Source organism: Aphis gossypii, chromosome X, assembly GCF_020184175.1.
Source record: "Aphis gossypii isolate Hap1 chromosome X, ASM2018417v2, whole genome shotgun sequence".
Classification (NCBI taxonomy): domain Eukaryota; kingdom Metazoa; phylum Arthropoda; class Insecta; order Hemiptera; family Aphididae; genus Aphis; species Aphis gossypii.
Genome location: NC_065533.1, coordinates 50,655,612 through 50,669,130, shown reverse-complemented (window position 1 = coordinate 50,669,130; position 13,519 = coordinate 50,655,612). Strand labels below are relative to the sequence as shown.

At 26.4% G+C, this 13,519-nt stretch overlaps 2 protein-coding genes across 3 annotated transcripts in view; one reads left to right on the top strand and one right to left on the bottom strand.

Moving 5' to 3' along the window:
- Positions 1-2,149, bottom strand: part of LOC114128395 (DNA polymerase alpha subunit B) — a 17,391-nt gene extending 15,242 nt beyond the window's left edge. Inside the window, exon 1 of the mRNA XM_027992909.2 lies at positions 1,691-2,149. Coding sequence (XP_027848710.1) covers positions 1,691-1,763 — 73 coding nt within the window. The 5' untranslated portion in view covers positions 1,764-2,149. The remainder of the gene's footprint in view (positions 1-1,690) is intronic.
- On the top strand, positions 779-13,519 carry LOC114128394 (delta(24)-sterol reductase-like). Of its 2 annotated transcripts, none has more exons than XM_050205126.1 (11): positions 779-930; positions 8,871-9,073; positions 9,214-9,369; positions 9,824-9,929; positions 10,049-10,167; positions 10,305-10,399; positions 11,343-11,511; positions 12,320-12,469; positions 12,563-12,760; positions 12,839-13,014; positions 13,079-13,519. In XM_050205126.1, the coding sequence occupies exons 2-11, from the start codon at positions 8,888-8,890 to the stop codon at positions 13,230-13,232; spliced, it is 1,509 nt and encodes a 502-aa protein (XP_050061083.1). In that variant the 5' UTR covers positions 779-930; positions 8,871-8,887; the 3' UTR covers positions 13,233-13,519. The 2 variants fall into 2 exon arrangements, with proteins under 2 accessions (XP_050061083.1, XP_027848709.2); XM_027992908.2 differs by lacking the exon at positions 779-930 and adding an exon at positions 3,417-3,625 and having other exon boundaries at positions 13,079-13,518.

The following is a 13,519-nucleotide window of genomic DNA, read 5'->3' as shown; positions in this document are numbered from 1 at the left end:
CTATGAAATGTTTTCTATCTCTGATATCAGTATTAGTGAGACTGACGGATAAATACAAAATAGAGTACAGAAGGATTTGCTGTTAAATTTAACGAGACACTTAATTATACCAAATATAATTATTTAACACTTATTAGAATATAAAATGTAAATAATATTATATATTTTACTTTACTGAATGATCTAGAAGCATAAATCTAGACTAATTAAAGTACAAATCATGACAGGCAGAAGAATTGTTATTATTATAAAGTTATCAAATTGACAGTAAGGCTTAGTGATAAATAGTAATACAGGAAAAATGTAAGATACCACAATTGTCTTGGATATAATATATAAATATAATACATGTAATAATTTATTACTAATAATATGTTTGTATAGTATGATAATTAAATATAATACTGTAGGTGTATACCAAAACAATGTTTTTATTGTTTTAAATATACCTGTCTTCTTACATATTTATTTAATTTTTAAATAATAATAAAATATTTAACACAAAAAGATAGATTTAATTTTTAAAGTTTTTATTAATTGTAATAAATAAAACATTATTGGTATACGCCTCCCACTCACGCAATAATAGAATTTTTTTTTCTACTTTTACAGTTTGGTTACATCATATAATCATTTAATATATGTACCTATTTTATAAATAATGAATAATGTAAGAAATGCTAATTTATTGAAACAAGAAACAATAAAATAATGTATCATGATAAGTAGCCCATAAAATATTGTCAGCAAGAATCCTAATCATTTATTAGTTAGTATTATGTTGTTCTTTGTGTTGGCTTTTATAAGTAAAATAAAATGTTATCTTCTTGCAAACTTCCACAATCTTTCAACAGAGAAAACAGATAAATAAAAATTTAATTTATTAGTTTATTATTGTGTCTGGAAAACATTTACACAGGTACTAAATTGGTAAGTATAGAAATATATGAAAAATTATATTAGGTAGTTCACTCAATTAATACATTACTAACACTGATAAATTGAATAGAACTTCTAACATTTTATTATTATAATTTATAATATTATCTATGTATATAATAAAATTAAAATATAAAATCTAACTATGTTTTACTAGGCTTAAATATAATTTTAAAATTTAAATTTATGTCTAAAAATCCATTTATTGTTATATCACCAATACAATTTACTACCACATCAGTAATCTATGATTGTAATACAAATAGTTTTTAATAATTTCTTAATAGCTATTTGTAAATTTGTGATAAATCTAACTATTAGGTACACTATTGTTTTCACAATACCCAAAGGTTTATCATGTCTAATCAATCTGTACCTATGAGACCATGAATGTACGACTAGAACATGTATACATTTTATTTAATTTTAAAAATCACTTAATAATACAAAGGTTTTTTTAAAGAAAATAATTATTTCCACTACGAGTAATATAATAATCTTTACTTAGTAGTAAACAGTAAAAATTACTATATACACATTAAGTATAAAATGACAACTATATTCATCAGAAAAAAATGATAATAATTTCATCGAGATTATTATAATTTCATAATAATTCAATATTTACATTATTTGTCACAAATGTAACAGACAATAGACTAACAAATTTAAAAAAAAATGCCAAATTTCAGGCAACATCTCTAGACAACCACATTAGATTTGTATTTTATTAATTTTAATTATTACTTACATTCATCAATAATGTCATCGGATATGGACATTCCCATGTCTTCAAATTCGTTTACTAAAATCGGACGATCCATGGCTCTGACAGCGGATGCTATTGAAATCGTATAACGTAGATGGTTGTTTTTACACCGAGATCAGCATACTATTAGGTAACCAGAACGAACGTAGAACGTAATATTTGTTATCGTTTTTAATCTGATTCTTAAAGATGAAATTCAAAGTAGAAATTGTTTGATGTTGCAAACGTCAATTTACAAATTACGTTTCCAACGAACAACTTATTAAATACCTATCGTTAAAAGGTTAAAACCGTAAGAATTCTCGGATAATTCTAAACAAAATAACCATATTCTATCACAATCTTTTAATATCGTTTATCAAACAAATTAACGAAATATCAAATAACGAACGTCGAGCTGTAGTAGAGTTGTAGGGCATTTACATTTTACAATTCAAGCAGCGTAATCACAACGAAAACAAAAATCGGCGGTATAACCTACAAAACTATCGTTTACGTAGGTAGCGGTGGAAATGAAATGTGAACGAAGGAGTGAAGTTTTGTCGTGATTTCCGGGGCACAGACAATAGGTAAATTCGACAATGATGCGAAAATATTCCCTCGTAATCTGTAATATTCTATTCTTTTATTATTATTAATAAACAGTCATAATAAGCAGTAAACATTTACATATTACATTAACAAACCATTAGACAATAATGAACTAATGATAGATAGGTAACTAGTAAGTATTAATGGTCCAATACGACATTATTACCCAATAATAATAATATAATATTACTATATTATAACACTATAATAATGGTTAAACATAATATTAAACATTATTTTTCCAATACAATCATTACATCTTAACGAATCACTAAAAAGTAAAAACATAAATATTTTTTTCACCTACTAGGTGTAACTGTGTAAGACATTAAATAGGTATAATTTTAACTTATTTATAATTTATGTTTAAAAAAAAATAAGTACCCATTTACCATACAAACCTATTTAAAATGTTTATATAAAATATGTACAATGTACATAGATAGATAATATACCTATGTGGCTATGTATATTACATGGTGAGCCAAATTAATACTATAATAATTAATACTCTGAAGTCTGCAGAATTATTTTTGAATGTATAAATTAGCACACCTTATATAAAGTTATAAATGTGCAATAAATATACTAATAATAATTAACCTGTATCTCTACAGGCTGTATGGCCTACATCATTGTCAACAATAGATCCTTACAATATTTAAAAATTGTATTGCATTTATAATATTATAATATTCTGTTCAAAAACTAAGAGCAAACAAAAGATTTATATCCTGTTCAATTGTTGGTAGGTATAATAATTAATAATTATCTATATATTCTATATAGGTAGTATACGCATTTCATAGGTACATTCTTGTTTTTTAATTGTTTTGTTTATTTTATCTTAAAACTTATAAATTACCTACGAATATAATCTATACATTAGAAAGGTACCTAGTTCTGTAATTATGCAAAATGTGCATTATGTAAGAACTAAATTTTTTCGTGGAAAGAAAAATTACTAATATAAAATTTTTTTAGTTGCATAGATATGACGCTCGAAACCTATAGTAACATTTTAATCGAGAAAACGTGCTTTTAATAGTTATGAGAATCACTATTTTTTAATATACTATTGTTGTTATCAGCATTCATAAAAAATTCAATTACACGCCTAGGTATCAGTTACAATATGTCTTAATAAATGTAAATTTGTAATAGTATTAAAATAAAATGTAGGTACGTGAGCAGACATATTCAGTGTAAAGTTGCCAAAATTTGTCTAATCTAACCCTTAGCTTTTGTACTTCTTTAAGTATTTAAATTTTAAGTCTTCAAGCACCTAAATTCATTTTATCAACTTCATTTTACTCAAAAAGAAAGGTAACTATAATAACTATTTATTTTACAAGTTACGACGATGATTAGTTTATTACTCTAAACTGGTAATCGTATTAACTTGATCATACTATAATAAGTAATAACCGTTGATAAAAAAAACAATTTTGACTAAAAAATGGGTATCAGTTTACCATTATTATATTGTTGTCAGAGCCTGATTTACAAATTTTGGGGCCGGGGATTTAAATAAAAAGAGGCCTCATATAAAGTTATTAATTATCTTATACAATTAATAGCGTTTATAATGTACGAATAGTCAATAACATAGATAATATTATGACAATTTTTATTATTCTTTTTTTAAAATTTTATGATTCTACAATAAAAAAAATACAAACTAGCAAAACATTTGAAGGCCGCTCCAAATTGGGGCCGGGTGACTTGTCACCCAGGTACCCCCCCTAAATCGCAGGCACTAATTGTTGTAACTCTTATAAGTTATAACATATAATTATCAACTAGGTATATGATTTATAGGTACTTATATTATAGATAATAGTCATGTATAGTAAGTTGTTACTTATATAGACGTATAGTTGTATTATGACTATTATGTATACATCTTAGTAGGTACATTCCTCACTATCTTGCATGCACTTTGATATTTTCTATAATTGAACTATTTTTGCCTAATAAATACAGAAATAATGTGCTAATTGTAATATACTTGTATTTTGTAATATAATGTAATTATATATAATAGCTTACTTATTAGTTATTATATCCACATTAATTATACTCGTACAGTCGTACATATAATATATATAGGGCAGAGTTCACTACTGCAGTACTGCAAAAATATCATAATTTTGAATGAATTTGTTATTATTTTTATATATGATTAAAATACCAATATAGACTATATTATGTAGGTACCTACTACCTATACGTATTTGATATCTATAAAGTATATCGTATATGTATACATAGTTATTGCTAGTGATAATTAAGTATAAATTGTATTTTATTTTATTAAGTACTATATAGGGAAGATATTGTTTTTTTATAAAAATATTAAAAACTATACCTATTATGATTTAGATTATGAACGATAAATGTATTAATTTTACAATTTATGATATGTATGTGTGTGTGTGTGTGAGTGTGAATTGTCATCATCTTTCAGAGCAGAATAAGCCATGAAAATGTAATAGAAAAATGTATCATCAAACTATAACTTCGGGGGCAAAACTAAAAAAGTATCAATTATTTTCTTATTAACTGGGAAAAACTAAAAAAAAAATTAAGAATTTTTACGTAAAACCAGTTTCTTGTCAACATCTATTTTTTTTATTTGGTTGTAATTTAAAAATAAACAACTTGAAATATTAACTAAATGTTATATCAATGTTTTTTATACATTATAATATAATTCTCTTGTAACTTGTAAAGCTTTAAGTACCTACCTATATTATTAAATTTGATATGTACTATGACATTATCAAAATATTTAGATTAGTTTTAATTTAAGCTATAGCTTATTAATACCACTGATCTATTCATACTCACTAGGTACAGTAATAAAATTATTTTTTAACTCAAAAGTTAATAATAACAACACAATATATAATTTAATATGATAATAAAAACAATCTTTTCGTAAAAAATCAATTCGGCCTGCCGTAAAATATACTTAGTACCTTACTGGCTATAATACCTTATATTTACCGTCGCTCAGAATCCTTTTTTATAGTTATAGATAGTTTATCTTGAAATCACTAGTATTTTTTAAAATAATTGAGAAAAATTCAAATAAAAATTTGAAAATACCTATTAATCTAGTTAAGTAAGAAACTATAGTTTTTAAAAGAAACTAGAAAGACAATAGCTTCATTTCATAATTCATAAATATGAAAGGGGCCAAAAATTTTGTAAAAATTCAAGTCAGCACACGACTATTTTAAATTTAATTTAATTCCTGTCGCTCGTTGGCGTCGACGCCGCATCGGTGTAAATATTATAATATGTAATCATTATAAGTAATCATGTTACATGTCGGTTGTACCCACAGTCGGTTGTTTTTCCGTCCCAAACGACCAGGATTCCATACCTACTGCTACCTCGCGCGATCACCACGCATTTCCGTATCTCGTAGAGCTATTATATTATTATAGTATTATAGTATTCTGTCGGACGACTAGCTGCTGATAAACTCGTATAATTATTCGTCACTCTAATGCCAGTAATAATATAAGCATATGGATATATAAAGTACATATTTTATTAATTTATTATATCAAATGAAAATACTCTGGATAAAAAAAAGCTCAAAACTGTAATACTAACTTAGCATTACTAATAATAAGTTTCTTATAAGTTGTTCTAATAGTTAATAACAAATATTAAAGATACATAAATGTCATAAACATATAGGTAGTCATAATTTTAAAAATTATTTTAAGTTACAATTTTGACAAAAATCTACAAGATTCCAAATCTGTCTACATTATTTTGAAACTAAAACTCATACTTCAGATTTGAAAATTTAGTTCAAAGTTTTACACAAGTATTTAATATTGAAACCAAAATTCAAAAAAAAAAATGTTTATGCCCAATTATTTTTTATAGACATTTAAAATTAAAATTAGGACGAAAATATATGTTTCAACGAAAAGTAACAATGTTTGAATGTTAGACACTTATTATAATTCAAAACCATTGTCCATTGCTCATTATTCAAAATATTTACATATATTACTATTTATTATATAGTATTGTACTATGTTATGAGTGTTATTATACGCATGAACTTTTAGAAATAAGTAGATTAGTTTTAACTTTTAAGATACTGTCTATTGATATTATAATGAATTTATCTACATTTTCATCAAACAGTATCATAATATGGTTTTATTGTTTTAACTTTAATTATAAACTTTTTTAATAATTAAATATTAATAATATGTAATAAATGTAATATACTAATATGTTTTAAATTAAATTAAAATTAAATCAAAAAAGTTGTAAAACTAACAGTAAAATACATTTGCAGCATAAAAAATATATCTTACTTAGTATGGGTAGTCTGATAATCATCTTAGAATCGTTTTTCACAATATAATACATACAATAATATGAGTATTACCTCCAACCTCTATCAAAGAGGAATCTACTTGTCCATTTTTTTTACGTATTATAATATAACAGCTAGGTGTTATATAAAAATACAAATCACAAATACAAATAAAACTATATTAGGAATAGATACTGAGTTCGAGGAAAAATATGAAAGGGGCCCAAAAATATTGTAAAAATTCAAGTTAGCGGACGACTATTCTAAATTAAATTTAACATCGTTTGTTTCCTGCCGCTCGCTAGCGCAGCCCCCGCATCGGTGTAAATATTATGTAACGTATGTCGTTTGTACCCACAGTCGGTTGTTTTTCCGTCCCAAACGACCAGGATCCCATACCGTTCGAATCATGCGATTCGCAGTTACTGTATTCCCGCACCGAGCCGCCAGAATCCCGTCAAGACGTCTTGCGATCGAATAAAAACCTAATTAATTTTGCAATAGGTATTTTTGGTCTAAACTCTAAATCTACTTTAAACTCGAAATATTAACATTTTAAGTAGTTATGTTTTCATGCTGAAAAATCGTGCATTTACATAACGTCCCCTTAATATACCTAATAATTATAATACTGTATAAATATAAATAGTATGTACCTATGTATCAAACGTAGTAAAAATAATGTATTTATATATATAATATTATACATATTATATCGAAGACATAAAATCGAATCGGGCATTTTACTAAAATACTAGGCATTTAGTAAAAGAAACTAATTTTTATGCAATTTCATTACAAGTCTAGATATTTGTCAAATGCCTATTTCAAGTCAGGCAAATAATAAAAACGAAACATTTTGTATTATTTTAAAAATGTAATTATATTTTCTATTAATTATTTATGCTATTTGATATAAAAAAACTTATTATTATTTATTAATAATATGTAAAACACGTACCTAGGTATATGAAATATGTTTAATTTCGAGTCATATATATATAATATTATGCCTATGATTTCTACAATCTTGTCGTCGTATACATTGTATAAGCATGTGTTTTTTTAAACTCAGGCCCACAACTAACGTTGTCCGATGTATGACCGTTCGTTTGTCGTAATCATTAGGGTCCCATGAAGACGATCGCGAGTAAATCGACTGTTGAACAAGAAATACACAACGGTACAAATACTAACAAACGGTGATAATAATATTATGTAGGTGAAACATTATTGTGTATTAAGTATTTTGACCTTAAACTTGGTATAAGAATAAGATCTATGATTGTAAAACACTACACACTAGACGTTACATAGTATAGCGGCTGTCCATCTGAAAAACATTATTTTCTTCCGAAAAAACCAAAGTCGTAGCAGTAGAATTCGGAGCAGAAAATTCAAAAATCGTCCAATAGGTATTTTTTTTTTTTTTAGCGAATAATGTGAATAGCGATTGCGAATTTTCCTGTTTTTACTCACTAGCTTTATAACCACGTAAATTATGCCATCAAACCGTTTAGTACTCACTACATATATGTGATCATCTTGAATAATGATTTAGACGAAACCCGATAACTATACCTAAACTTCACAACAAAGTCGGTAAGGAAACCAGCAACATGCGCTTACAATATTGAATATACTGTTCAGAAAAATAGTAAATTGTGGTGAAATGTAGTCTTATACGGTAGGAAATGTAATGACATGTCAACAATAAAATTTTTTGGATAAATAAAATATTTATTATTAATATTAGGTAAAACGCTTAATTTTTTTGTAATACCAGAAAATGTCTTGATAAAATCATAAATCAAAATTGAATTGATAAATATACACCAAATAAATTAATTGATTAGGTACATGAAATAATAAATAAACAGTTTAAAGGTTAAAGTTTAGGGTTAAAAATGTTTAAGAAACTTCCATTCTCTGTCACTTTTTTTGTTGTTTTTTCTGATTTTTTTGAAAACTACTGAAAACTTCTTACTTTGACCTCCATAATGTGTAAACCATGGAATAAGGATATTCACTTTGTCATAGGGAACCACTCTTGAAGTTTTAAATTGAACCATTATTTCGACAAGTTGGGGTGTACACAGACATAAAAAACATACACACACGTCACACATTATTGTAATATCAATACATGTATCACTTCGTTCAGAATCTAAAATATTTATTAGTACCTATACATTGTTCTGTGTGTATCTTAAGATTATTCAAATACTGTCATGCATTCGGATACTTTAACGGAATACGTGTTGGTGAACTACCGATGGGTGTTTGTGGTATTCTTCCTCTTGCCTTGCACCGTTTTGGGAAAGATGTGGGCAGTCTTCGAAAAAAAATCATGGTCACGCCGCCGCCGTAGTACCGGACTTGACCACGAGAAAAAAGTCGAAAACATTCAGTGTGAGGTGAATACGCTGTATACCTACGTGTATACAATATACTACCTAAATATAATATCAAAACACTGTGCTATTATTATTGCAATAATTGCTATGTATGAATGTTAACTGATCGTTAATTGCTTATACTTTTTGTTCTCGCGCAGGTACGGCATAAAAATTTACACGCTCCAGGCCGCGTGATGTGTACGGCCAGACCTAGTTGGAGAAGTATGACTATCGCTGAAATGACGTACAAGAAACGCATGTTCAACATAAACGTCCATTTGGATGAGATGATTTCTATCGATAGCCACAATCGGGTAAACGATTATCGTATATTATTATTGATCGGTATAGCCGTGAAATTATTATAATCGCAATAATCATCGACAGGCCAGCTTATTATATTTTTATAATATAATGCATTATATTATTGTGGTTATTCTCCAAAACATTAAGTGTCTTTTTATTGCTATGTATATACTATATATATGTCATAAGTTTTAAAGTTTAACCCCGTTGAGACTTGAGATGTGTAATTTAAAGGAGAGATCGCTTTTATTTTATTGATAAAAATAAAGAGTTGATAAATTTACCTCATCTGTTAATATTTGCTGGGTAAAATAACCAGACTATAAAGACTTACGTTTCTATTCTATACTGAATACCGATCATTAGAACAAGGCCTGGTTAATATAGTTATTGATTTAAAGTAATAACTAATAACAAACTTTTATTTAGTTACTTCGATAATCGATAAACTTTTTTTTTTAGACAGTCAGGGTTGAACCAAGTATTACAGTGGGTCAATTAATTCCAATATTGATCCAATCGGGGTGGACAGTACCCGTCGCCTTGGAATTGGAAGATTTGACTATCGGTACCTATACCCGCTTTTATTAAAATAATTTTGAGATAAAATAAAAACAGTTATAAATTTATAATATAAAAATGATAAGCGTCATTAGTATTACATTATATTGTATTCACGTGATTTAGGAGGATTAGTTATGGGCATAGGATTGGAATCTTCGTCTTTTAAATTCGGGTTGTTTCATAAAACGTGTACGCGATACGAACTCGTCACAGCTGACGGCGATTTGATCACATGTTCAGAGGTAATCGTATAATAACATAAAAATAATATAATAGGTACCTGTATCCAATTTCGTAGCATATTTACACACATTTTTTATGGAAAATGATTTAACGCGTGCTTATCGATTATTATTATGTATTGCGACGTATATTGTAGTCAGAGAATCCAGATGTTTTCCGATGTATTCCATTTTCGTATGGCACACTGGGATTTTTGACGGCTATCGACATCAGAATAATACCGGCGAAAAAGTAAGTAACGCTATAACTTCAATAACGAATAAAAAAAAAATGCACCTATAATAATTATCTAACTGATGCGGCGCACGTATACGAAATTGCTCGTGGGTGCTCTTGGCTTTTGAAGTTCCGTTTTGAGTGGTTACTTCCGGATAAATAATATTGTACCTATTTAAAATGAATAATCAATTATAACCAGTAAATAGTTATTATTTACTTCAATAGTTCAATATAATATTTTTATAAATGTATACGACCTTTTTCGAATTCTAAAATGGGTATGGTCATTTGCATCCATAGTATCTTATACGAGTGAACTTTTGAATTTATAAATGTCTATTATTTTGGACAAAGTTGAACATTAATTGTAACCTTGTATAAAAGTCAAACGTTTATCAATATAGTTGTTACGTTATATTGTTGACATCAATGATTTTATTGCAATACCATGAAATGGTAAAAATGATATGATAACCTCTTAGTAATCTACGAAGTTAATATATTATTATTATTCCATATTAAAATGAAGATAGTCTATTTATCTTATAAATAATGTTATGAAATAATAGATATTATAATAATAAATTTAAAAATGTAATCGTCTCCTCGCGATGTCCTTTAGCCAATAATAAATAATTATTATAGAAATAATATGACATAAAAAAAACTTCTAGACGTAATTTACTAAATAGAAATGTATTGGATGCAATTTACAATTTTCTCCGTTCTTTGGGCACCTACCGACTATTTACATTTAAAATTAATAAAATTATTTTACACGATATGTTGTATTATTATAATATTTTATTATTTTAAGTAGTTGTACTGCTTGCAAACATACAATAAAAAGTAATAATTTACTCTCATTATAATAACTACAGTTTGTTCTACACTAGGTACGTATTTAGCGTTTATCTTAAATTCTTAAACAAATCGTACGTTAAAATTTGTTTAGATACGTCAGACTCCAGTATCGGCCAATTAGATCTTTGGAAAAAATCCAATCCAGTCTTATCGCAGAAACAATTGATGTAGAAAACAATGATTTTATCGAGCTATTAATGTTTGGTAAAAATGAAGGTGTTCTGATGACTGGACAAATGACAGATGGCGATCAAAACACAGTAATGAATTACATAATATTATAATATTTTAATACATCTTTACCAATATACAAACGATATAGTACTAAGGTAGTTATTGTATTATTAGCATAGCTGTGAAGGGGTAATGATTTTAAGTGACGAAGCATTTTAATTAAAATTCAATATAAATGATATTTTACTTAAATATTTTAAGAAGGACAATAGGACATTAATGGGTTGTAGGTATGTTATTATTTAAATACAAAATATTATTTTGCATAATATTATAGACATTGGTACTAAGATAAACAAACTGTGGGTTATTTATATTTTTTGTTTCATCATTAAATATTTTACAGTTGGTTAATAAAAAAAAGAAAACATATATTTCAAGTATATAATATAAATATAATTACCTAAGTAATAACTAATAATATGCATACTTCTAAATTTTTTGTTGATGTCCATAATACTTAGTTTTATGTTTTATCATTCATAAAAGTTCACAAACATTAGGACCTAAGCTAAAAATAAAAGAGTATTAGGGGAGCTCAGTCTTGCTGTATCGATTTCTTTTCAATCCGAACTCTGATTCTGTCAAACATTTTATTTGCTTTTTAGTAATCTTGTGACTTGTATATTTACTTATATTTTTTAATGTACATATACTACATATAACACATAATATGTTTAAATACATTTTTAATATATTTGCATAAATGTTCCTATTTTAAGTAAACAAATAAATTTGGATTTAAACCATGGTTTTTAGTGCGTTAAATTCACATCCTTTAATAGGTATAATTTGTATTAATTATTTATTTGAGAATAAATTTTTATATTCTAGAAAAATGTCAACAAAATTGGTCGATTTTATAAACCATGGTTTTTTAAGCATGTTGAGTCATTGTTATTGTCACAGAAGCATACCGAAGAATATATTCCTTTAAAAGATTATTACTTTAGACATAATAATTCTTTATTTTGGGAAGTACAGGTAATAACTGTTATAATAACATTTGTAAAATTTAATATTTTTTTTTATATATCATTTGACCATTTGTAATGTAAGTATGATATTTGTGTACAGGATATAATACCTTTCGGAAACCATCCATTATTTCGTTATCTATTAGGATGGATAATGCCAGCAAAAGTGGCACTACTGAAATTAACACAAACAGATACCATTAAACAATTGTATGATAAACATCATTTTATAGATGACTTCATACTACCTATCTCAAATCTGAAAGAGTCCGTGGAAAAATTCCATGAACATTTAAATGTAATCTAAAAAAAAATACAATTGTTATCTTATTAACACAATAACCAACAATTTAAATTGTGTAAATTGTAATTTTAGATTTATCCTATTTGGGTATGCCCAACTGTCTTAAGCCCGAGCAACGGTCTAGTACATTCACATGCACCAGTAGACAAAATGTACATTGATATCGGTTTATATGGAGAGCCTAAAGTGTCCAATTTTAACTCGAGTATCGTTAAGAATTTAGAACTATTTGTACTCAAGTTGAAAGGGTAAGTTAAATTCCACATAATATGTATAATTAAAATAGTTTTTTGTTTTCAAATTTAATTTTAGGTTTAAGATGATGTATGTTGGTACTTATTTGAATGAATATGAGTTCAAGAAAATGTTTAATCATTATTTGTATCAGAGTATAAGAATCCAGCTTAATTGTAAACATAACTTTCCTGAAGTCTACGACAAAGTGAATAAGAAAGTTAGAAGATAATATTATCTTAATACTCTATAAAATCAAATCAAAGAATGTTAACATTTAAAATCATCTCTAATATTCAATTACATAACTTTTAAATTATAATTATTATGTACCAAGTGAAGTAGTTAGTAATAATTTACCTATACATACATATTTTACTGAATAACAACTATGATATCAAATAATAAATTGTAAATCTTATAATATTTCTCACACTTTATGTCGCTAAAATATGATTAATAGTATAAAAAGTAAAATAACATAAAACACAAGATGTTTTAATATTTCATAATACTTAC